The sequence below is a fragment of the Triturus cristatus genome, chromosome 11 (genome assembly GCF_964204655.1).
Source record: "Triturus cristatus chromosome 11, aTriCri1.1, whole genome shotgun sequence".
Classification (NCBI taxonomy): domain Eukaryota; kingdom Metazoa; phylum Chordata; class Amphibia; order Caudata; family Salamandridae; genus Triturus; species Triturus cristatus.
The window spans coordinates 884,363,989-884,390,023 of record NC_140594.1 but is presented as its reverse complement, the minus strand read 5'-3'; the positions used below and the strand labels follow the sequence as shown (position 1 = coordinate 884,390,023).

The following is a 26,035-nucleotide window of genomic DNA, read 5'->3' as shown; positions in this document are numbered from 1 at the left end:
CCTTAGTTATAATAGATTATAGACTCAAGCCTCAGAGCTGTCACTCCTTGTACGTGGCGATGAAAATACCCAGCCACTTCAGGATGCTTCAATGACGAGACAGAAGATCTTTGCACTATGTGGGTCCCGTGCTCTCCATGCCACTGGAGTCAAGCTATCCTGCCTGATGAGGGGTGAAATCCCGAAACCGGTCCTAGGACGCTTATTCAGTCCAGGGAGGACCTGCATTCTGTCCATCAATTGTTCGTTTTTCTTTATGACTTCTGACATAAACCAGGAATCAAGTGAATGCAAGCTTATTATGTGGGCCAGCAGGGGCCTAAAAGGCGAGACTGTGTAAATGGCTGCAACTTACATATTTCACTTGCTTATGTTTTTTTGTCTAGAGGGGACATGGCCTCTCAGGTTGGTCTGGGCTGTGCCTATTAGAGCAGGACTAAGACTGATTTCAATAATGCAGCTGTCTGAAGTGGTATGCTGAACAAAAAAGACGTGGTTTAGAATGCGGCTCTGATTGATCACCAGTGGTTGTGATTAACTCAAGCATTCCTTCCATCACTTTAGTTGTTTTTGGAGAATCAGCATTTTTATCCTTTATGCCAATACTATGCAGCAACAGACGCAAGCACTGGCAAAGCTAACACCTTACAAGGGCAAGACCTATTGGCTTTGCCAATCCTTGTTTAAAGAGAGGGGCTGCTTTTTCATTGCTCTCTTCTCGGCATGCTTGCAGTATGGGTGATGAGTTCCTGAACTATCTGATCACTTAATTAATTGAGGTGTTGTAAGAATTTGCCAGAATCAAGATAGTGCCTTTTTATGTTTTGTCTAGGGCCCACACCCCTTATAATTGCATTTGACATGGGGACGAGGCATTTAAAAGTAGATTGGACCTGTCGATGAGGCCTGGACCCTTGGGCCTGTCTCATAGATTTGTGTTTTCCATCTCCCCTCTGTCACCTTCTTGTTGTTTTCTGCCACAGGTGCTTGCACTGTGTGCAGTAATCTTCACAACAGCAAAAACACCTACCCCTTTGAAGATCACTTTCTTCCACCTGACCAGTGTACAGGAGCAAACATTTTGAAGAGTAACTGAATTTTTCAATTATTAGTACTATTGCACAAGATGAGCCACAAAGAAAGAGGAGGGGTAGAGATAAATTAGGAGAAAGGCTGAGCAATGAAGGTAAAGCACAGTGAAGCGAGAAAATGAGAGAAGCTAAATAATGGCTATAGAAAGAATGAACAGAGAAATAACGAGCATTAGCAAAGCCAATAGGTCTTGCCTCATCAGTCAAAGAAGTTCTTCTGTGACGCTTGGATGTATTTTTTCAATTTTTCTGTGTGACCATATGACAGAAAAATTTCAAGAATAAGAGGTTTTTTTTTTTAAAAAAAACGAAAATTGATCCTGCCGAAATGTGGTGGCTATCTGCTTACAAATAAAGTAATTAGAAACATAACTAAACATCCCACCAGAGTTTTTCAATGCTCGGTTCAGCTAGTGGTAACGTTCTTTATAGAAACCTACTAAAAACGAATAAATATCAATAAAGCAACAATGATGCAACAGTCACTTACAGGTACCTGATGTAGGCACTAAGGAATGTTCCCTCCCCATGCAATAACTTTAGACATTGGCTGTTTTTACTCTGAAATTAACCAGCTGATTTTACATTGTTTCTGTTACAGCACTATTGCTCTTGCTTACGGATAAGAGAAAGACGTTGCTATATTTCTTTCAAGCAATGGGAATTGAAACAAAGGGTAGAGTTCTTTCTGTTGTCCTAAAAGGAAGCCATCCACTTTAATGTCAAATCTCCAAACCCACTAAAATGTAGCCGAGCCAACAGTCTTTCATGGGGACAGTACTGAGAGCCGCTGATAGATTTAATATAAGCATAACAGCCTTGCCCTCATTATCAAGCTTGTCTTTAAGATAGTCTGTTACCTCTAACAGAGCTGTTTCAGTACTGCAGTTGACTCTAAAGCCCGATTGACTAGGATGCAGAAGAGTGTTACTTTCAAGGTACCCAGAAATGAGGGAATTCACATGTTTTTTCAACACTTTTGAAAAAGCCGGAGGAAGAGAGAATGGTCTGTAGTTGGCAAGGCCTTATGGTCGGCCCACGGCTTTTTGAGTAGCAGTAGGATTTTAGCATGTTTCCATTTGGAAGGCACCCTTCCAGAAGATAGGGACACATTTAAGACTCTATTTACAACAGGGTTGATAGCCTGGGCCACTTTAGCATGAAGCAAGCCTAGGCGGACAAGGATCGACTGGGGACCCAGCCTTCAACCACTTAATGGCCGCTCGTGATTCGTCCATGGGAAATGGGTGGAAAATTGAGAATGGTGGTGCCTCATGGGACGATGTGCTGAGAATGGGCACCTCACTAACACAGTCAGCTGTCTGAGACACTTTCGAGGATGCCCTCAGAAATCGAGAAAAGTCAAAATGCCAGCAAGGGAACAGCTAAATGAAAAGACAGAGGGGAAGACCAGACGTTTTTCGAATGTGCTTAGATTTTCCAGTTATGTCGATAATAGTTTAGAAATATAAAGGGGATATCTAGTCAAAGATACCAGAAAACGCTCTGAGACACACATCACCACTATGGAAAAAAGTGGTGTTCTGGAATCCTTGTTTTTGGCTCTTTATGTAATAGCACTCAGTGCGCGAAGATGGCTACAAAGCCGTGTTCAGCTGTAGAAGGATGGGGGTGGAAAGGGTTATGCCACAAGGGGCAGGCAAGGTTATTCCACTGTCCGTTGCTGTAGATTAAATCTTGAATGCATGAGAAGGGGCTAAATAAACCTACATGCAGGCTGCACTTTGTGTAAGTAAGAGAAGAGAAGCAAATGTTGGACATAGGGAAGTTTAATTTATTTGTGGTCATGAAGCGCTGTGTGATGAATCGTCACTTTGTGTTAGAAGGAGAGATGTGGACCTTGTTTATGAAAGCCAAGAGCAGTAAAAGGATTTACCAGCTCATGCCAGGAAGATTGCCAGGCACTTCATCTATGGGTGAGAGCTGATGGCGCATCAGTTTGATTTCTGTGTCTCTCTGGGTTTGACTTAAGCGCTTCCTTACATGCGATTGAGCCTCAGCGCTATGAAAATGTTTCAGAAATCGATGGTGTCAAATTCTGAAAGTCAAACCCAAAATATCGTAGAACATGTTAAACACGAACACAGAAATGCTTCCTTCTTTGATGTGAGGCAGAACACTGTTTTCGGTAAAACCCAGCTGCTTGGGGCAAGTTTTTGAGCCATGAAAGTAACATAAAATATCGCCTAAAAATCGTATAATAATGTAGCTTTTAATAAGAAAAAACGTTCATACTATCTATTCCAGAGTAACACATCTCAGCGAGGCAAGCATGAAAGGAAAGTTCGGGGAGGATATTATCGCCGTGTTTAGCACAGCTGCCCTTTCAGAAAGTGCAAGGTTATTTGGGGATCTGCTTACCAACCGTGGCTCTTAGAAAAACACAAAAGTTCAAGGAGGCAGAAGGTAATATAATGTTTTAGGAGAAGCTAACTTCAAAGGGGATCAACATGAAGGGCCGGATATACGTCACAACAGTGACGTATATCCTATGGGATTTATATTTCGGTGGGCGGGATATACCTCACCTTGAGGAATAACCAGGGCCGGACTGGCTGAAGAGGGCACTGGACGTTTCCCGGGTGGGCCGGCAGGGTGTGGGCCTGTTTTGGGCCACTGGGAGCCCGTTTCTGTTACCAGAGGGAGGCAATATCGGCCCCCTGTAAGAAAATTGGCCAAAACCGGCCCTAGCAAATAGCTCGGCCGCAATATTTGGCATATAAGAAGAAGTTATTAAAGATATATTTAACCCATAGTTATAGTTCTCAATTTTGTAATCAAATCACATAAATTGCCGAAAGTGCTCAGCTTTACGCGTGGTGCAACCTGTGATAAAGTAATTCCACTTCAAATCACAAAGTGGTTTTCAGTACGACCATACATACAGCAAACAAATGAATCAACATTTCAAGAGCGTATCAACAGGGTTGTCTTCAACAATATTTCTAAAACTGGTGCTGTAATGAATATAGCAAAAGGTAAGTGGTACAAAGATTTTGATCAAGATATCTACTTACCTTCAAATAATTTTCAAAATGGAGCTACACCCAGAAATTCTAGGTCTGTCTGGAGAGGAGTCAGTATTCTAATGAATCTTGGGTAATGTAGAAATGACTGGTGTTCAACAGGTTTTAACGTAAATAAATAGAAATTCATTATGGCTCAAAAAGCTTTCCTCCTTGGCAGGAGCGGAGAGTTAGAAGATCTCTTTTTGAATAGTTTTGGTAGTGTTCTCTTGTAACCTACATCAGTGTTCAGTCTTGCTAAGTTGTCTCAGAATCTCCTGTCTGTATTTCTCAATGTCCTGTAGAGTAGTTCCCAAACATTTAACACCTCAACCTAGTTTTTTATAACAGCAAACGTTTGTGAATCACCTACCTTTAATGGACATGTGGTGGGGCATTTTATAAATGCAATTAGAGCATGTATGATAGTGCATTGTCATTTACAGACAGCACAGTTTCCACTGAAATGGCCACTAAATTTGAAGACCTACAGTTTTACTGGTAAAACTATATAATTTTCAGTATTCTGTTATCGCTGTATAAACAGAAAGTTTCTAATGTCTTTATAATCGGCAAATGGGTTTTCTTTATAATCAGTGACATGTGGCGCACCGAGTCACTGATTATAGAGAAAAGACGTCAGAACTGGCCTATGATAAGTTATAACAGTTGTGTTCTTACGTCACAATGCCTGCTATCAGAGCCAGCAGCCGAGGTAAAAGGCTGGTCAGGTCAAGGAGAATAATTGAAGCATCTGTTTAAAGCAACGAAAACTGAACATTGCTTTTCTTTCTTCTGCTCCATTTTAATAGCTCACGATGACAAGCAGAGAGAATATGTATATTTTTGCACTCATTAGAGAAAAGCTAGAATCTTTCTGCATGCTTCTACACATTCGAGCTACTGCAGCTTTTCTTATGTTTTTTTTTAAACTGACTTGTATTGAACTATTTAGAACATCTGTCTGCAACAAATAATGAACGGGCTTTTGAGGTGTTTAATTTTGCACTAGAGGTTTTATTTTTATTCTTCTTGTTTGTAAACATGCTGGCTCTTACCAAGGTTTTTAAGTGCTTTGTTGGAAAGGTGATGTAGGAACCATGTATTGTAAGGGATAAAGTACTCCCTTGTGTACATGATGAGGATATTGCAAGTCACCTCGGATTTGCATGACCTTACAAAGGAACACAGTCTTCAGCCTTGTACCTCTATATGGTTGTAGAACTTCTCAGTGACTTGCAATATCCTTATATTGTACAGCAGGGGGTGCTTTATCCCTTATATAGCACACAAATGATAATGTGTGGAAATTGGGTTTCTATGCATATTAATGATTTGTGCATCAATGAGTAAGTGTCTGGATTTGTTTTGCTCCAATTAAAATCAGTTTCCAGCATACTTCAGAATTGCGAGAAAAAAAGTGCTTATTTTTTGCTTTCCTACCTGCTGGATGCATACAGTTAATTTACAGGTATTCACATGTTGTGCATTGCAAAAAACACCATACATTGTCACATAATTCACTTTAAAAACTCTTCTCACTTTCCAGTCAAGAAAGGAAAGAAAACAAGCAGCCTGAAATTGGACCTCTGTCATTGAATCAAGGACAAGTTAAACACAGAATGTAAAGGCATCTTTATTTATTGCTCTGACTTTCGTGACCCACCAAATATCAGCTCAGTTGCATAACAATCCCTCACACTTTGTATGCTGGTTTAATTACCGCATCAGACTTGTTTTTAAGTTTCAAGTCTAAAAACGTTGAAGGAGATGAAATTTTGTCTCTGTTGTTGTATAGATACTTGTTTCAAGATTATTATTTTCAAATGATGCCATTAACTGAAGGAGATCACTTGAGTCCGTGTGTTTCCTGAAAGCAAGCCCTGTATTCTCTGACCACTGAGCATCTCTAAGGGCTATGTCCAGAAGGCTTTAGGAGTAGATACACATAAGTATATAGTAAGTGACTAAGTGGATATAGGTGTAATTCTATATGCGATTTGGGTGCATTGGGCATTGCACATGGTAAGAAAGTGCTACATAAATACCAATACAATATGACACTTTAGGGGGTGTGGGGGAGGATGCCAATGAATGACAACTTCTCAGGTAGGTTTCATCAAAAGAACCTGGGAAGGTTCAGTGGGATAGGGCAGTGCTATTGTACAACTGATGGCACTGTCCGTTTGTAGTAAGCAGGCAGGATGCTGTAGTTGTCTTGAGTAGTTTATTAGTAGTTACATGGGAGAGGAGAAAGCTTGGTGGCAGCCAACTCCAACCGATACCAACTCAAGAGTGTCACACTGACATTCTATCGTAACTAGGCAGCAGTAGAACACTCCAAACAGGTACATATTACATAAGCATACACAAATGTGAAGGATAGATATATAAGAATAAACATAATCTGATTTAACAGATTACTACATTACCTTCCCTTCTTCTAACACAAAATAAAACAAAGAAAACAGAAAAAAAAAATAATACCTAAAACAACATTACAGTTACTAAGTAAAATAACAATTAAAAAACAGGAAACTTTATTCCCTATACCTAAGAGGTTTAATCACATTACGTGAGCTCCTTCTAACAGCAATTGTTTCAGAAACTGTGCCGTGAGAAAGATGACCGCTATGTTTGGACGGAACTTGTTTAGTCGAGCAATTGTCTTTAGCAACCTTGCATAAGTTCCATCAAAAACCACCCTCAACTTGAATGGCATTGCCCATGATCTTAATTACTTTAACAGGAGCACCAAATTTGCTTTCACCTTTATTAACATGCACAGACTTCCTGATTCTAACAGCATCACCTATTTTAAGGATAGATGTCTTCGACCCTTTCTTAGTGTCGAAATCTTTTTTTTGCTTAGCTTGAGTGACGAAGCATTATCTTTTGCTATAGCCATCAGTTTCCGCACATCTAATTCTACATCAATCCACTTGGACATCCACCCTGGACGAAAAGAAGTAATAGGCTTCCTTCCTCTCATTAACTCAAAAGGAGATACTTTGGTAGAAGAGTGCGGAGTGGTCCTATAAAACCATATCATGCTTTCAAGCGATTTAAGAACATCTTGTTTGTTGACTTTAGCCCACTTCACACAATCCCCCACCACTCGATTCATCCTCTCAACAAGTCGATTCCCTTGAGGATGATAGAGGGAACTTTTCAAATGTTTTACACCAGAATCATTCAAGAAGGATTCAAAATCTTTTCCAACAAATTGTTTCCCATTATCTGAAACAAGTATTTCCGGAGATCCCTCCCTTGACCAAACCTCCCTCAAAAAATTGATGATGCTTTTCGTGTCAGCTTCTCTAACAAGTCTGTATTCAGGCCATTTAGAAGCATAATCAACCAAAACCAAGATAAATCTCGAGTTTCCATTGAGACACAAATAAGGTCCCATTACATCAATGCCTAGTTTGACCCAAGGACGATCTGGACATTCTACAGGCATAAGAGGAGGAACTGAAGTTTTAAGAGACTTGTCTGATGAACTGCAGATACAGCAATTCAAAACAAACTCATCAATCTCCGAATCCATTCCTGGCCAACAATAAACGTCGCGAACGCGGCGTTTGGTGAAAGAAGAACCAAAATGCCCCTCATGAACTCTAACTATGATTCCTCTCCTAAACGAATGTGGAGGAATAAGCTTGTCGTTCCGTAACAAAATGCCATCTTCCAACGAAATTTCATCCTCAACCTTTGAAAATGGTTGTAAAGCAGGAGACAATACCTTTTCTCTAGGCCACCCATCCTAACAAAATTACACACATCTTGGAGAACACAGTCATCAGCAAATGTATCTCTCCATTCATCTTCAGAATAGAATCTTAGCTCAGGAATATCAACACCTGCCACAAGACAATCTTCACAATCCTCTTCAATAAGGTCAGAAAAAGAAACATCATCCTCTTGAACACTTGTGGGAGGAAAGCGGGAAAGAAAGTCTGCACTCCCATTCTTACCCCCAGAGATATGTCTGATATCAAATTGATACTGTAACAACTTGGTGACCATTCTCTCATAATCCTGGGAGTACAGCACTTGTTTAAACTACCGCCCAAAATATTGACAAGGGGCTTGTGGTCAGTCTGAAGCAAAAAACGCTTTCCCCATACGTAAGGGCAAAACTTTTCAATAGCCCATGAGCAGGCTAACAGCTCCTTCTCAATGACTGAGTATTGCAATTCAGGTGATCTCAAGACTCTGGATGCAAACCCAATCGTTTTTTCAACATTATCCTCAACTTGTGTCAAGGTAGCCCCCAACCCTACCTGACTAGCATCGACCGTTAGACAGCAAGGTAAACTTGGGTCAAAAGGCTTGAGAACAGCACTGTTGCTTAGAAGTTTTTTGACTTCTTCAAAATCAGACATACACTCATCGCTCCAAACAAATCTAGTGCCCTTTTTGAGGAGATTGCTAATATGACGGACTATTGTGGCATAATGAGGAATGAACCTTGAGTAATATTCACAAAGGCCTAAAAGAGATTTGACACCAGTTTTGTCTGTGGGAGTGGAAGCATTAGTTATTGCTTCCAGAAGATCAGGTCTGGGTTTAATGCTATCATGACTCAGAATGTGACCTAAATACTCTACCTCAGTACAAAAAAATTTGCATTTCTCAAGTTTTAAAACAACACCATGTTGTTGGAACAGACCCAACACTTTGTGCAAAATGAGGTTATGTGAAGGAACATCGTTGGCAAATATCATTACATCGTCTTGAAAGACTAAGACTCCATCAACACCATTAAGTATGTTGGACATAACCCTCTGAAATACCGACGCAGCCGATGCTAACCCAAAAGGCATGCGTTTGTATTGAAATGTGCCTAAGGGGGACACAAACGCTGTGAGGTGACGAGAGTCAGGGTCAGTGCTTAATTTGTAGAAACTGTAGTGCCGGGGCTCTCGACAGGAGGACAGACTAGAGCATGCACCATCCGTTGCCCCTGGCAGCACCAACACACTACTAATCATCACACTCTTAAAAGTGTGACAATTCATACTATTACAGGCCCCCAAAGCTATAAGAATGGCTTTGGAGGCAAATACTAATAATTGCAAATTCAATTGAAATAATAAACAGAAGTTGTTGTGCACGTACCTGAATTGGCAGACACCACTACCATGTAGCAGACAGTCATAAGCCCCGGTGCTGGCAATTAAGTGCCGGTGCTGAGCACCGGAAAGCACCTGCACAAATTAAGCACTGGTCAGGGTGCAACTCAACCTGGTGATATGCGCAGGCCAGGTCAAGCTTAGTGAAGAACTTAGCACCTTTAGTGGAAGCAAATAAGTCATTCATTTTCGGAAGAGGATGTGAGTCAACCCAGATTTCCTTATTTAGTGATCTTAAGTCAACACACACCCTGAGTTGACCACACTTTTTCCTGGCGACGACCAAAGCCAAAAGCCAAAGGCACAATCACACCCTTCTGACATAACTGTGTCAATTCCTTCTCTAAATCCTCCCTAATACTATAGGGTACTCCCCCAAGTTTGTGTTTTACTGGTAAGGACCCCTCTTTGACTATTATTCTGTGTTTAAAACCATGGATTCTCCCTAAATCCGAGCTGAAAACTGAAGGAAATTTGTCTTTAAGTGATTGTACTTCATCAGGACACCAAACAACCAGGACCTGTTCTTTGGTTCCAGGTTTAAGAATCATTCCAAACAATCCTTGATGAAACCACCCTAGTATGTTTAACCCTTTAACAGCAAGATAGATCTTTCCTCTTATTCTCCTTCCTTTAAAGCACATCTCTTCTTCAAAACAACCCAAGAGGTCGATTTTACGACCCTCATACGACACACGTGTGCGATCAGGCGGAAGGAGAGGTTGAGTACCTTTCCAAGTTTCATCGAAAAGTTTCTTAGTGATCATGGTTATCTTTGCACCAGAATCAACTAAGAGATTTATAAATCTGGTACCAACATAAATATCAACGATAGGGTCAACACAGGATTTGGGATCACCTTCAATGACATCAGATGTGGTGTGATCAGAAACAACAGAAACTATCTCAGAGTCAGAAGAAGACTTCGATTCAACTATGCATATAGTAGGTTTCTTTATACTTTTTTGGCCTTTGAGCTTGAGACAAACTTTTGCGAAGTGGCCTACTTTTTTGCAATAGTTGCATGTCACACTTGCAGCCGGACATCTTGATCCTTTGGAATGAGGTGGGTTCCCACATCTTATACATACCAAAGTCTCGGCATTACTTGATGTGTTAGACTTAGCGGACTTACTGACATTACTAACCTTGTTTTTAAGAGATTTTCTGCCAGATGCATTAAGGTTAATAGCATTAACAGGTTCCACTACTTTATCTTCCAACTCTTTCAAAGAAACCATAGAAATTTCTATACTTTTAGCTAGTTTGATAGTCTCATCAAGGGTCGGATCACCCATGGTAAGTAACTTTTGTCTGATATTTTTGTCCCTACAATGGCATACAAATTGGTCCCTTATGAGTTGATCAGTAACATTTTCGAATTTGCAGTCTGCCGCTAATCTACATAACACAGAAATATAGGAATCCACATCTTCTCCTTCAGACTGTTTTCTCTTAAAGAAAGAATGTCTTAGGACCATGAGACTTGGTTGTTTATCGAAGCGAAGTTTGAGTTTAAGTACAGTTTCTCTGTATTCGTCATTAAGTAGGACGACATCTTGTGGTAGATCAGGCAAATGTTTAAATACAGATCTTCCTTCGAAACCTAGAGAATGTAACAACAAGTATTTCTTTCTGTCTGCGCTAAATCTGGATGCGCCAATGGCACCTAAATATGTCTCAAAGGTGTCATGCCAAACTTCCCATCTAATAGGTGGTTTTCCAGGAGAGTCCAAAAATGCAGGCGGTGGATTAACAGACTGAAGAGTACACATGGTAGCAACAAAGGTTGTTAAAAAAAATAATGCAGGAGTATATCAAGATTGAATAAGTCAATAATTGAATAGGAGAAATATGACGAAATAGTACAAATTACAATGTAACGTTGACTAATTCTTGACTGAGAACTAAGTAGTGAAGTGTATGCCTCACCGTGATTTACCCCAGAATAAAGTAATAATGTGCACACTTGGTCAAAGCGATTGATGATGATGATGAGGTGTGTACATCACCGTGATATACACAAATTAAGGAACAAGGTGTGTGTGTCACAGTAGGATGCACACTAAGTATTGGATTGTGCAAGAATTACACATAAAACCGAATCAAAATCAAAGAAGCTGTGCGCATCAGCGTTAATTTGAAAGGCTGCGCGTTGTCAAATGAGGCAAACTTGATATCGAGTGGCTTTCCTTTAACTAAGAGCATGAGATATCGAGTGGTTTTACTTTAACCGAAGAGCTGTGCGCATCAGCGTTGTAGCTTCCTATCTGTGCGCGATGTTTGTGGCGTGGAGTTGCTAAGAAACCTAGAACGCTGTATTCGTCCAATCCTAGGTAGAAGGACGGAGAACGTCGGCAAGCATGCGCAGAAGATACGTGACGGACTAGCGTTGCTGCGTGTTGACGTTCATCACCAGAACGAAGGTTGGATATGCATGCAAGAAATGAGCGCGCAACAAATTCACAAATAAAGAAATGTCCGGTAAGAATGTTGAGGGCGCGCTGCTTTAAATGATGCAAAAATGGAGGATGCACTCGCTGAGGACAGTGAAATAAAGTCAATATGACGCACATAGACTTCAGACGATACGGAGCGCAACAGTGGGTTGTAGAGTAGTGAAGCGCTGCTAAAGAGGCTCTTACTGGCAGGGAATTAATGTGAAATAAAAACGTCCTACCGTGATGCCTGTAGGACAGTTTGCTTGTTCAGGATTCACTGGAAATGCTTCTTTAGATTCGTAGAGTGAAGCTGATTTGTAAGACACGAAGTAGGTTGTCATAGGTTGATGTGCTTCCTCAAATTCTAGGTGATTAAAGATGAGGGCCAGCTTGAAACTTCTGATTTTCTTAGATTCTGGATAGCTTGCACGCTGGGTAGCCCATGTAACCAGGATTGTCGCCAATCAAATGTAGTAAGCAGGCAGGATGTTGTAGTTGTCTTGAGTAGTTTATTAGTAGTTACATGGGAGAGGAGAAAGCTTGGTGGCAGCCAACTCCAACTGATACCAACTCAAGAGTGTCACACTGACATTCTATCGTAACTAGGCAGCAGTAGAACACTCCAAACAGGTACATATTACATAAGCATACACAAATGTGAAGGATAGATAAATAAGAATAAACGTAATCTGATTTAACAGATTACTACATTATAATCCACTTACTGCAGAGATTTGTATGTAAACTGTTGGCCACAGGTTCCAACCCTAGTGAAATCTCTACATTGTTACAGTGAGCTACCAGCGCAAGATAGACCCTTTACAAAAGGAAACAAATTGTAGCTAGCATGTACCCCTTATTTCACCATTATTGCCCTCCAGACGACCCCAAACACTCAAACTCCTCCTTTTCTCCACCCTACGGACACTCTTGACCTTGCCTATAGGGCTCTTTGCATTGAATCTGCCACATGGACCTTGCTACAGTCCTTTCAACCAAAGTCTATGAAACCACCTCCAGTGACTTTTACAGAGATAGAGCCTACATGGATGTTGTGGGTTGAGACACCTTGAATCATCTGAGCCCCACTGATTTACTAGACAGTAAAGTCACCCTGAGGAAAGTCCATTTTTGTGCCCAGGGGCTATTACGCCGGTGCAATTTTACCACCCAATTCCAAGTTTATGAGTGAGTTCAGAATTGACAGTACCATGCAATTGAGGTTTTACCACAGACAGACCCTCATTACAAGTTGTTATTTTTCCAGGAGCAATAATGCTGGGTGAAATTCTGTTTCCATCATTACAAGGCAATAATTTTGAGCCCTGAGTTCCTGGGCCTGTTTGTACTGCTTCAAGTGCAGGGACTGTGAGCAGCATAACAGACCAGCTGCCACCTGATCCGCGCAACAGTACTGACGGAGCACACAATGCTCCCCTTGACAGTCAAAAGTCTGCCTACACCTGGTCCACAGGCCCTGCCGCTTACACTTTCCACCTGCGCAGAGGCAGGAAATGTCAGTGGTGTTTCCCCAGAAAAAGGAAGAACTTCCTGAAAAAGAACCCAGTATTAAAGGGTCTGAGCAGTTATTCCATATTTTGGTGGACAAAATAAACCTCGTAGTTACTGGCATTTGATACAGGGGTACTGGCCAGATTCATAGATTCTAACCACCTGGTATTCCCGCACCATAGATTGTGGCTACACATTTTCCCCCACTGTTGACCACTTTTCCCTGTGCACATTCCTCAGGTACACACCTGGGAATTGGTGTTGGGACAAACCTTCAGCTGTGAAATCATTGCGCGACTCATGATGGGAAATCAGGTGGAAACGCAGTTTGTGGCCAACGTTTGATTCTCTCGCCTCATGGAATGAGGGCCACAGTTCCAAAGGCCACAGTTGATGTTTGCCTACCTTGCTTCTAAATCCATGGCAGTGTGCACCTGGTTCTCTCCAGGACTTTTGTGGGCTCTGAAATAGATTTAAACAGACTAAAGCAGAGGTCAATAACTGAGAAAGACAGGTTTAATGGTGTTGGGCGTACACTCCAACACAAGGGCTTTTGGGGCACATGCATCAAGATAAGGAATTGCGATTCCTTAATAGCGATCTTTAGGGAATCGCAATTTAGGAGTCGCAATTCCTTATGCATGTAGGAATTGCAAAATATATAGCGATTCCTACACTTTCCCAAATGGGTAATCTCAAATTGCGAATGCAATTGCAAGGGTGCTAGTGGGCCTAAGGCCCCCTGATGCACCTCCAAAAAAGGAAAGTGTGCACATGTGATGCAAACACATGCCCTAAGGGATTGTATGCACCACATGGCACTTTGAAAAATGCAATTTTGTTCATTTTTCTGAGGATTTGCAAATTACCATCAACTTGAAGTTGATAGTAATTTGCAAATCCTTAATGCAAAGTTGCATTTATAAAATACTTCATGCATTGGTAGTCGCAAAAATTGTGATTACCTACTTTGCGAATGCATTTAGGTTTGATGCATCGGAAAAGACTTTTTACCGGTTGCAAAGAATCGGCCCGTTTGCGACCAGTAAAAAGCTTGATGCAACGTGCCCCGTTGTCTCGTATTTCCTATGGAAGGGCCTTTCCAACCTGTGAAACCTAAGGTTCACCAAAGTTGACTGGGGACGTCTAGCCTTCAACCCTGCATGGAGGCAGACTACACAATTGATGCCTCTAAATTTCACAAAAATTAGTCTGATAAATTCTCCATTTTGAACACTTTTACCTTTATCATTTTCGAGGCCGCTGGCGTGTTTGTTGATTATTTCATCATTTTCGCTATGTGCTTATATCATTTTTTTTTGCTTTAAACAGGAGCTTTAGCAATTAACCATCCAGGGAACGAACTGTGCTCGCCACTTGTCCGTTTGGATAATTTCAATATGTTCATTTTCACATTTCTGAGTACTTTTCCCCATGAAAAGGAAGTTGTTTTTACAAAACTACAAGATGAATCTAATATTTTAAAGCCATTATTCTCTCTAATCAAGAACAAAGACAGTTCTCTATCAGTACTTGTTTCAGCTCAGTGGAAGGGACACTCAGTGCTCGAACACGAAGTTCAGCAGAAGGATCCATAATTATTTATTTTGATCAGAGAAGTGATGGGGCATGAACACACACTGTGCTAACACCCCCATTACAGATCGAGTTGTCCTCTTCCTCTCAATAAAGGCCACGCAGCCCTGTTCTGAACCTCACCATATCAATCCTCTGTGGATTTTATATCCAACCTCCGGGCACACGTTGTAATTGCCAAGTAAAACAGAGCTGGGTTTCAGACTCAGGGTCATAGGTAAGGTCACGTTTTACAGTGCAGGCGGAAAGAGGTAAATGCAATTACTGCCATGGCATCCAGCTCTTAGGATCAAGGGATTATATGGAACTGTTAAACCATTGTGGGACCAAAGCTTTTTCCATGCTTTAAATAAAACATGTATTTTAATGCACAAGGCTAGTCTATCATTAAAAAAATATATATATATGCGTGTGAGCCTCCTACCGAGTAACGTTTTAGTAATAGGGTTCAAGCCAGAGTTGCCAGTTTTTCGCCAGGAAAAAAACGCTAATGTAATGTGAACAGGAAAAACTTTTCAAAAAGGCGGACAATCTGCAGAATCCTGTGCTGAGCCCCATTGCCGCATTTTGAGCCATATGTAGTAAAAATGTGGTTGCAAAAAATTGCTAAAATCTGCCTGCCGACTTTCTGCACCCCCTAAAAAAATCTGACATTTATCTGATCATTCTTATAGGATGTACAAACTGGGGGGTGACTGTTCCTAAAAAGATGGGAAGAGAAAAGGAGAACCAGTAAAGGGTAACGAAACCACCCAATTGGAAGTCAATATGGGTGAGACAAAAAAGGAGAAATTACTCCTTGAGTATGTAGTGCCCTCACACACCCTTGCAGGTGTCATGCTTCATCATAGGGCGTAGCTCCTCGTGGGGGTGGCGCTGCAGTCCCTCATGAGCCCCGCAAGAGGGCTATTTAGCGGAGATCTTTTGAGGAGCCGCCGCAGTTGTGCATGGGGTTGTGTGGGCCTAGACAAGTGAGGTGAGTGAATGTTAAAATGACTAAGTGGAACCCTGAAACTAAGATAGGCGGTTAAAAACGTAGTGAATCCTGGAGCTCCTCTTTGGAAAAAATGTAAAGGGCGGACGTGTAACTCACCGCTGCTCTCAGGATAGGTGCTGTGGTGTGAACTAGGTACATCTAGAATACGGTCAACATATTTCGCGCTCAGTGGTGGTCCATAAGGAATCCTATAGAGCTTCGTCAGGACCAATAGAAAAGCTGAGGGTGTAGTGTTGTCAAGAAAGAGGTAAAGGGAAAAGACAGGTTTCAAGTTCAACCTGTATTCCTGTGGTACCTTGATTAAAGGCAAAATGTGTCCAAGCACTGTAAGGCACTCTAATAGTAGAAGCCTATACCCAACCTCAAAATGTATGAGGAAGTGCTACATCGGCAGCGCGAAGTTGGCAGGCCGAGGAAGTTTGCTCGCCTGTGGAAGGGTGCTACTGTATTGCAAATGCATTTCTCTTTAACTAAAGTAATAAAAATATTTGAACTAAAAAAAAGATCGAGTCACAAAATAAGGAATCTGAGTGTGTCGCAATCCACAGAAAAACGTAGAATGATACAGTAATAATGCACCTAGTCAGCTACCGTTCTATGTAGTGTTGGTATTAACCAGGGGTCATCTTACTGCTCAGAATTATTGGATACACCCAGAATAGTCCAGTGGATTGTGTCAGCTATATTTCCCAAACCCTTCCTTCTAGATATTTTGAGAGATACGGGAAGGAATATGACCCAACGCTTAATCACAGTGTTGAGCTATGTAATAGGTCGTGTCATCACTATCTTCCCACTGGATTTGTAACTATTCCATAAATCGAGAGATGCTAACTGGTAAGGAACAGGATTCTTAAAATTACTAATATTTATAATTACTAGAGCAGTTTTCTTGTAGCCTTCAACCAGATCATCAACTCGAAATTCCACTCGAATTGAAATATGATAGCGTTGTTTTCAGCTGTATGCATATATTTATTGTATGTTATTCTTGTGCTCACACTGCTGTACAAGAGCATTGTCATTGGACAGGTACGCTGTAGGCGGTAGAATGACAAAATTCCCCACAATGTTATGCCAGTATACCTTGCTGCTCTGTTGTTGAGTGGCCCCAGGCAGTAAAGCAGTGAATGCTGAAAGCTCGTACTTATTACGATTTTCACCAAGCAGGTGAGACTGTGAATAAAATATTTATGCTGGTAAAGTTTGGTGGGAAGAGGTGGTAAGGTCCTCCACCAAACCCCCACCTCTTCTTGCCTCTTGATTTAGAAGTGGTCATGGAGTCTGTCACCTCGTTTCTAAGTCATAGGGCAGGTTAGCTGGACTATGATAGGGGGTATTATGAGTTATGTGTGTATGTTTTCTACTGTATGATGGTATTTGGTGCTGTTATATGTAGATGCTGTTGTGACCATGTTGTTATCAAAGCGCATGTCTTGGTTGTGTGCGAGGTGTTCTGATATTTTGTGTTGGAAGTTTGTGTGTGTTGTTTATAAGTGGTAAGTGTTGTCAGTACCAAAATTCAAGGAGTTACCCTATAATACAGAATAGGGACAGGGTAATGTAAACCAAAGAAGGAAAACAAGTCCCTAGTCTAGTTTATGGATCATGTGTTGCACCGTAATCATTAACAGTATTAGTGGGGTTAAAACGTATACAGTATTTAAACACAAATAATAATTACATGTGATATGTAGATACAGTACAGACAATAATGCAAAAAACAGAAATTTTTTGAGAAAAAAGTACAAATCGATTTTTATCATTACGTTAAAAAATAAACATACATTTTAAAACATTAAAAAACAGTCCATTGTTACAACATGTTCGTGTTGATCATCTGAACAAGAAAACTACACAAAGGTCGACGCGGCGTTTCGGTGCAATTAGGATCAACCTCCTTCTTCAATACTAAGTTTTCTAATGTAATACACCCATGTATCCCCTGTGTGATTCAAGTGAGACACGTTCTTCCAGTCGTTTTTATGGAAGAGATGAGGAAAGTAACCTTTTTATGTGGTACTTTTTCCTCACATGATATGTTCGTAGGAGCCACCGATCAAGTTTTCCGCTATATATTAGTGTCCGTTAAAAAAAAAGTATACCTTCGTCCATAAATTAAGTGAGCCGTGATTGAGCTACCAACTGTAGGTAAACCGTTTTCTATCTTTGGGGTCCTGACCCGGAAATATTTTCGTAGAGAGCAGGGAGGCCGGAATTGCTGTATCAAATTTTAACCATTGAGCTGCAATGCAAAGAGAGCAACAAAATCAGTGTAAATCCCAAGGTAAGTGTTGTCAGCACATTGATACCCAGCTAAAAGCACATCCCATTTGTGTTGGACAGATTTGTGTCCAATGTTTTCTCTATGTGTTTATGTTTATGTTCAGTGCTTTGAGTGCCATGCCGGTGGCATAAGGCATATCTGAACTGTGCCAGGTGGTATTGCTGTGTTGTGGGCGTAATGTTAGATGAATCTATGGAACACTGCTATGACACATGCTGATCATCTTAGCAACACAAGAGAAACGTAGTTAATGGCAATCCTATATATTAAAGAGCAGCTTTGAATGATAGAGATAGCAAGCAAACTTGATATTTGGAAACAACCAGACTGGCAGAATACACAAGTGCCCTGTCCTCTGGAGGGGCCACCTCTGAAGCTCGTTGTCTTCCTTTTCTTGTACAGCATTGGTGGCCATCCAGGATGGCTACTGGTTTACGAAAAGTAAAAAAAATACCTTCCCCTTAATTTGTCTGTTCTTGTTAGAAATGGGATTTCTGGTTGGCTATGGCGTGTGCCTAAGCCAGGCAGAAACCACCACTCTAGTCAGGGAAAGGGAGTTACACACACAAGATAACCCTGCTCACCCCATTGGTAGCTTGGCAGAGCAGTCAGGCTTATCCCAGAGGCAATGTGTAAAGCGTTTGCGCAATGCACTAGGCACACCACAAAATAAACTCCACACAGGTTATATAAAAAAAATAGCCTTTGTATTATCCATGTTATGTTATGTTATGTTAGATGATATTTATATAGCGCACTGACACCAGAGGTTTCCTGGCGCTTAACCCAAAAAAAGAGTGATAACAGCAACAAGGCAAAAATTAACAGTGAGCTGACTAATAAGGGGGAGGAAAAAGGGAGGTTTTTAGCAGTTTCCTAAAGTTGAGTAATGAAGGACTCGACTTGGTAGAAAGAGACAATGAATTCCAAAGGGACGGGGCCAAAGAAGCAAAGCAGCGGCCTCCGAACTTCTTGGTTTTAAGTCTAGGGGCAGTCAAAAGGTGAAGATGAGCAGAGCGTAAGTTACGCAAAGGCCGATGGACCGTGACTAGAGATTGCAAAAAAGCAGGGCTAGTGCAATGGAGGGCTTTGTAGATGATACACGCCATCTTAAAAGCTGCCCTTTGTCCAATTGGCAGCCAGTGAAGTTGCTGTAATAGTGATTTTGCCGACTGCCACCTGGGGAGTTTGTAAATAAGACGACCCGCCTGGTTCTGAACGACCTGAAGGCGATGCAACAGACACTGAGGGAGTCCATGATAAATAGAATTTGAGAAATCCAGGCGGGATAAAACCAGGGAGATGACAACCTGAATTAATGCAGATGATGATAGTAAATGGCTGATCTTACGGATCTTCCTAAGCTGGTACATGGAGGAGGAGATAACAGCCCCCACTTGGGCTTTTAGTGAGAGTTCTGCATCAATTATCACGCCGAGACTCTTCACTGAATTAAGCGGAACCGGGAGAGAGCCCAGTTCAGAAGGCCAAAACTGCGGGCCCCAGTAAGAAGAGCTGAAGCCAGGGAGGAGCAGTTCAGTCTTCCCCGGATTCAACTTTAGTTGATTGATATTCACCCATTCCAGTATATGAATCATGACAGAATGGAAGGTCTTATCTGCATTAGGAGAATTAAGAGGAAAAATGATTTGTAGATCGTCGCCGTAATTGTACACCGTGATATCCCACTTCCTGAGTGAGTGGATCAGAGGACGGAGGTAGAGGTTAAACAGCAGCGGGGAGATAGAGGAGCCCTGAGGGAATCCGCAGGTAGTTGCAGTCTTCCCAGCTACAAAAGGGCCTAGACGTACAGCCTGTGTTCTGCCGGTTAAGAATGACGTAATCCAGTTGAGGGCGGTGCCCTGGATGCCTGCCTGTGCGACACGGCGGAGAAGGATGTTATGGTCCACCGTGTCGAATGCGGCAGACAAATCCAGAAGCACCAGAGCCTGAGGAGTACCAGCATCCGCATTACTTCTTAGGGTGTTCAGAACTGCGAGAATGACCGCCTCGGTCGAATGAGCGGGTCTAAACCCAGCTTGATTGTGAACACATTAGAACACAATCACATATATACACTGTACCACCAGGCACTTGTCATGAATTTACAGGGGTTACAGAAATCAATAGGCCAATCGGGCCCCTGTTAACGCAATAACACAATACAAGGCTCATGAATCACTTGGCCAATCGGGCCACAGTCTTGGCAACACAAGCAGTGAAACCAAGTAAATGCAGGCTGGTTGTACACAGTATGAACACGCCCCAATAATACACATTAAGTCATTCAGGAAGTGACATGCAGTAAGAACCTCCCTCAGCCAGCATCACAGTTGGCAATACAAGCCACACGATAAAGGTCACCATAACCTGTCGGTAACACTCGCCGAGTGCCTACCTTGTCTTGTGAGGCAGTAAATCTCCCCTCCGTGCGGAGCACAGGAGCCTCTGATTCCCCCCCCCCCCTTTGGGGGAATGCGGTAATGTACTCGGGCCCTGTCCTCGGCTCGCCCCGCAATGCCCTTTCCAAAATTGTGGGATCATGCAAATGGGGCCGGACGTGCCTTTAGCAAAAGCAACACCATACTCTCCTCGACAAAATGCCCCCAAGGGCGGAGAGACCTCACGTGGTCCCGCCCCCCGTGACATTGACTCTTGGAATGGCATCTGCCACTACCACACGGGGCAGCTGCTCTACTTGGCCAAATAATGCTCTGATGCTGTGAGTGAAGCGGTGGTTGCCCGCAATCATGCGGCGCAGCCCCACCAACGCCAGGAGAGGAAAAGCGATCCAGACTCGTGGGCCTCTGTCGAGGTCTCACCCCGTGCTCCCCTACTCGTGTTGCGGGGAAGACCCTCCCTGGGTATCCACGGAGCCCGCAAGGCTCTGGCTCGATCTCGCCTCCGGCCCGCCTATCACCAGACTCAGCAAACACGCGGGAATCCCCTCTCCCTTACGGAAGCCCCGCCCACAGCCAGGTGTCCTACGCCTGACTTCTTGTTTCTTCTTCTGGCTACGGAGTGAAGTCTCTGTCGGATTCCTCACCACGGGAACCACCAGCAGGGAGAGGGAGAGCGCTTCTTTCTCTCAGCTCTCCCCTCCTGCTCTCTCGGACCTTCTTGAGAGGGCGCTATACTGCTCGCGTCTGCGGGACGCCGAAAGCACTCCTCTTACATTTTTGCGGGCGCGGCGCTTACCAAGTGCCTCTCTGCAGCACAAGCCCACGCCAGAGGCTCAAATGTACATGGCAGAGCAAACCCCCCACAGGTTCCAGGGCCCACCAGTAGTAGAGCACTCGCCACACGCTGGCCTTTTTAGGGGGAGCATAAAAATAAAATCCAGCGCTCAGCCTGTTTCCCAACCAACAAACAGGGAGCAGGCAGTGCTCTTCTCCAGGGATTGCCAAGGCAGAGCTGGGCACAGGCAGGCCAGCACACAGGGTCCCTCAGAAGGGCAGCAGTCCCTTCCGCTGCCCAGCCCCCAGTGGCGGTTCCTCCTGGTGCACTGCAGTCTATGTCTATGCAGTGTGCTCTCCTCCGTTCTAGAAGTTCCAAAGTAAGCTCAACAGAGATGGGGTCACAGCCCCACTACTTATACCAGTAAGTGTCTTTGTCCTCCCCTGGCCCAGGGCTCTGAGCCCAGTCCAAACCAATTTGAGGGGCACTTTGCAAGTGCAAAACACTCCCCATTGTAAGTGTAAGTCCTGGCCCCAGACACACCACAGGGTGGCGGAGCCATCTTTGTGGAAGGCAGGCACAGCCCTATTCAGGTGCAGGTGCTACTCCTCCCACCACTCCAAATGCAGATCAGGCCTATTCAGCCTAGCGCTGACTCATCCTGACTCTCTGGAGCCACTGCACCTCCCCAGCCCCTGTCACTCGAAAGCCAGACAGTCAATACACAAAGGCAGGCCCAAAGGCACATAGCGCACAGAAATGCCCACTTATAAAAGAAATTCAACAAAACTGGGTTTAGGCATACATCAGTAAGGACTAGCCTATAGACATAAGTAACAACAAAATTACCAATACTGAGTCTGAATTGAATGTCCGCTTTTGTTTAGCGGGAGAATATATTGACTGAAAACAACATAACTCTTGAGACCACTTTTTCCGTCTATTTAATCTATTTATTTTCTGTTTTTTTAGGTGAAAGACATTTTACTTTTTATAAATTGACTCCAAAAAATGAATTTAAAGAACTTTTCTCAGGGATAAACACAACTATAATCAGTGGACATAAAAGCTTTTTCACTCCGGACTTACTCAATCATTCATTCTGACCGTAGTATACTGGCCATAAGAGTCTAAAATAATTTCAAAAAAACTGCATTTTTTTATCATCCTGAAAAATGTCTCCATGGCCTGTGTAAATAATTCAATTGAAAAAGTATTCTGGAAAACAATTTTTGATTGGTATTTTGATAGATGTATGTGTTTGAACTGCGCAGTATGGTATGGGAATGAATGAATGATTGAGTAAGTCCGGAGTGAAAAAGCTTTTATGTCCACTGATTATAGTTGTGTTTATCCCTGAGAAAAGTTCTTTAAATTCATTGAATTTATAAAAAGTAAAATGTCTTTCACTTATAAAAGAGGCATTTCCAAAATAGTAATAATAAATCAGCTAACACCAATACGCAGCATTTATCACCACTATTCCAAACATACCAAACTTGATCACACTACCCTTCTCGTGTCAGGAATTACGACTGAAGCACATATCCGGGAATCCCCAATGCATTCCTATGAGAGGGCAGCCTCACAGCAGTAAGAACCCTAATAGTCTGTTTGTAACTACCAGGACATGCCACACAGTTAAGGCCTTTTACCTACACTGCACCCTGCCCATAGGGCTAGCTAGGGCCTGCCTTAGGGGTGACTGATGTGTAGTAAAAGGGGAATCACCGCATGGCAGCCACTTTATGTGTCACGTCACCGCGGCGGTAAACTGCTTGCGCAGGCCCTGCAGTGGCAGAGACCTAACATGGGTTTGAAGAGCTACTTTGGTGGGTGGCGCAAGCAGCGCTACAAGCCCTCCAGTATCATTTAATTTACGGGCCCTGGGTATATGGGATACCACTGTACAAGGGACTGACAGGTAAATTAAATATGCCAAACCGGTGTTGACCAATCTTTCCAAGTTTACCATAGAGAGCACATGTACTTTAGCACTGATCAGCAGTGATAAAGTGCCCAGAGTCCTAAAACCACCAACACCAGGTCAGAAAAAATAAAGGAGGAAGGCAAAAACTTCTGGGATGACCCTGCAAAAAGGACCAAGTCCAAAAGTTATTTTCCCCCTTTTCTTCTGCAGCCCCCTTCAGGGCATCACTGGTCCTTTTAGAAGAGACCTTCATTCACCCCTGCCCCCATGTGAACTTAAACCCCCTGGCCTAGACCCTTCCACCAAGGCTGCACCAGAACGTATCTTTACCACACCACCTGGCCACACCACATGCCCATCATGTAATCCAAAGGCAGCCTGCCGGCTGAAGCTATCCATGCAGTGGCCATCATTGTTCGAATGAAACATGGTCATGAGGTGAGTTATTTTTGTTTAGTCCAGGGTACACTATTAGAGTGATGTTAGGGAAGGGTGACTGGGCCTTAAAAGGGATCTTAAATGAAAGGAGAGGAAGATAAGAATGACCTTGTAAGAAGGTCTTGTAAGGGAGTGTGGAGGAGAAGATGATGCTGATGCATGTTGTTCTAGGGCAGAAGATAAGATAAATAAGTGGAAATAGCAAGAAGTTTGAAGAAGGACAAATGTTTCCAGAGATAAAAGTTGTTCCGGAGGCAGGAGGGTGGAGCTTAGTCTTAATGGTTCCGCACATTAGGTTATGAATATATGTTTTTGTATACACAGCTCTTATCTTTTACTAGAAGTCTCCATGCACCTCCACCTCCTGGTGTGACAGATTTCTCTCCAAAAACTGAATGTTTGCACACCGGTAGGTGGCCTGCCTGACTAGCCACTGTCCACTGAAAGCTGGTCAATAGCCATTCACTGGACAACTTAGTCCAACAGTGCTTCGTCATTGTATAGGTTCTCCCTCCCCATTCCAAGATGGAAGGCAAGTACCTTTTCACACATCATACCACACTGGAGTCCTCATCTACCGAGATCTAGCTGCTCCTGCCTCCAATCTTCCCTCATAAAGACAAGTCTTGGCAAAGCCAATAGATCACACCTTCTTTGGAAAGCTGTAAGCTGACCTTTTGGCTAGCCCAGTGCTCTTTGCTAATGCTGAATAGCATTGTCAAAAAAAGTAAATAGCACTTGGTATAGAGCGATGATGTCACCATGCATGTACTTGTAGACATAATGTGACTGTAGAGCTCCAGGGTGATGACATGTACGCATGAATGCAGCCCACAAGATGTGGGAGCAAGTCAGCACCTGTGGCAAAAGACGGTGAGCTGGGTGTGGTAGTGGAGCAATGGAGGGCCTGAAAGAAAAAAAAAAAAGAGCAGAATGAGAAGGGTTGGGGAAGCAATGGAAGAGTGAGGAAGCACCACTGAGAGCAAATTGGAGATGTCAAGTGGAAAGCGCACTTAGGCAAGAGGGAAAGCAAGAACATTTATGCACTCCCAAGGTAAAGAAGCTACGTTCCAGGGTAGGGACACATAAAAGAAGAAGAAGCAAAGCCATCAAATAAGAATAAGCAGATGAGACTGATGAGACTGACAAACAGTTCAACCAATTGTAAGCAGTAGGTTGACTGAAACCTCACTGTCAGTTTTGATACTGTACTCAATAGGTCTTTCAACAGCACACAGAACACAGCAAAAGCAGGCAAAACCTAATAAAAAGGTCATAAAGTAAAACGGTCCAATAAATGGAAAAAGATTAATTGGAGTTATAAAAAAGGCTCTTTTAAAACTAACAAAGTCAGGCTCAAAGAACAGAATGCAAGAACACAGAGTCAAAAAAGAGCCTACAAAACAAAGCTGACTAAAATAGAATGCAACAAATTTTCAAAGGAAAAATGTCCTCAATTACAGGAACATAACTTTGGGCTTCACTGTAGTCACTCTCACCATCGTTAAGATCACACAACAGCCTGATTGTGGTGGACAATGTAATCCTGCCCCATCAACGTTCATTACCTATATTCATTTCTGTGTCACAGATGCGTGGAATACTTTGCTACAAGTTTTCTTCCTTTTTTGTTTGTTTTATATAGTGCGAACTAGACCCGAAGATATCAGAGCGCTTTACATGAGCACCAGTTTAGTTACAGATGCACACATTAATTTCTGTTAGGCACGGGGAGATTAAGGGGCAGATTTACAAGCCCCTTGCCACACTTTTGCGCTGCAATAGCGTCACTCTTGTGACGGAGCGGCAACGTAATAAATGCGGCCAATTTACAATGTGAGCATCTAGGGAGATGTGTCACATTGTAAAGCACTGCGTCACATTATACCTGCGTCAGGTGTAATGTATGCACAGGAAAGCCTCATAAATGTGACGCAGTAAAATCTCACTTCTAGGATGCCACTGCGTCAAAATCTTACGCCTGCTTGAAGCAGGCGTAAGGAGTGATGCAGTGTAGTGGGAATAGGCCTCAAATTGCATTGAGGGAGTTACCTTGTGCTTGCGACACGACTCCAGCAATGCATGACTTTTGCCCCAACAGATGCGTCAGAATTTCTGATGCATCTGTCAATCCTCACGCCATAGTGCACCGTATTGCAAATAACTTGCATCCATGGTGGTGCAAGGGTTTCTCAGGTTGGCACAAGGAAAGTAACGCCTCTCTATGCCTCACTTTCTTGTAAATCTGCCCCTGAGTGATTTGCCCAGAATCACAGGATGTTGAGCGTCTATGCCGAGACTCAAACCAGGTTTCCCAGCTTCGAGGCCCATCGCTCAAGCTGTCATGCTACATTCCCTCCCCTTCCTTAATGTGACATTTTGCTTGTTTTATTTCCCTTAAA

At 42.8% G+C, this 26,035-nt stretch overlaps 1 protein-coding gene across 3 annotated transcripts in view; it reads left to right on the top strand.

The window, feature by feature from the left end:
• LEKR1 (leucine, glutamate and lysine rich 1) overlaps window positions 1-26,035 on the top strand; it is a 775,178-nt gene that overhangs the window by 58,350 nt on the left and 690,793 nt on the right. For 2 of the 3 annotated variants that reach the window (XM_085634761.1, XM_085634764.1), the window contains exon 1: window positions 11,604-11,739. The exons of the other annotated variant lie outside the window; for it this stretch is intronic. In XM_085634761.1, the coding sequence (XP_085490887.1) occupies window positions 11,689-11,739 (51 nt within the window). In that variant the 5' untranslated portion in view covers window positions 11,604-11,688. Of the gene's footprint in view, window positions 1-11,603; window positions 11,740-26,035 lie in introns of those variants that run through there. 3 annotated transcript variants of the gene reach the window in all.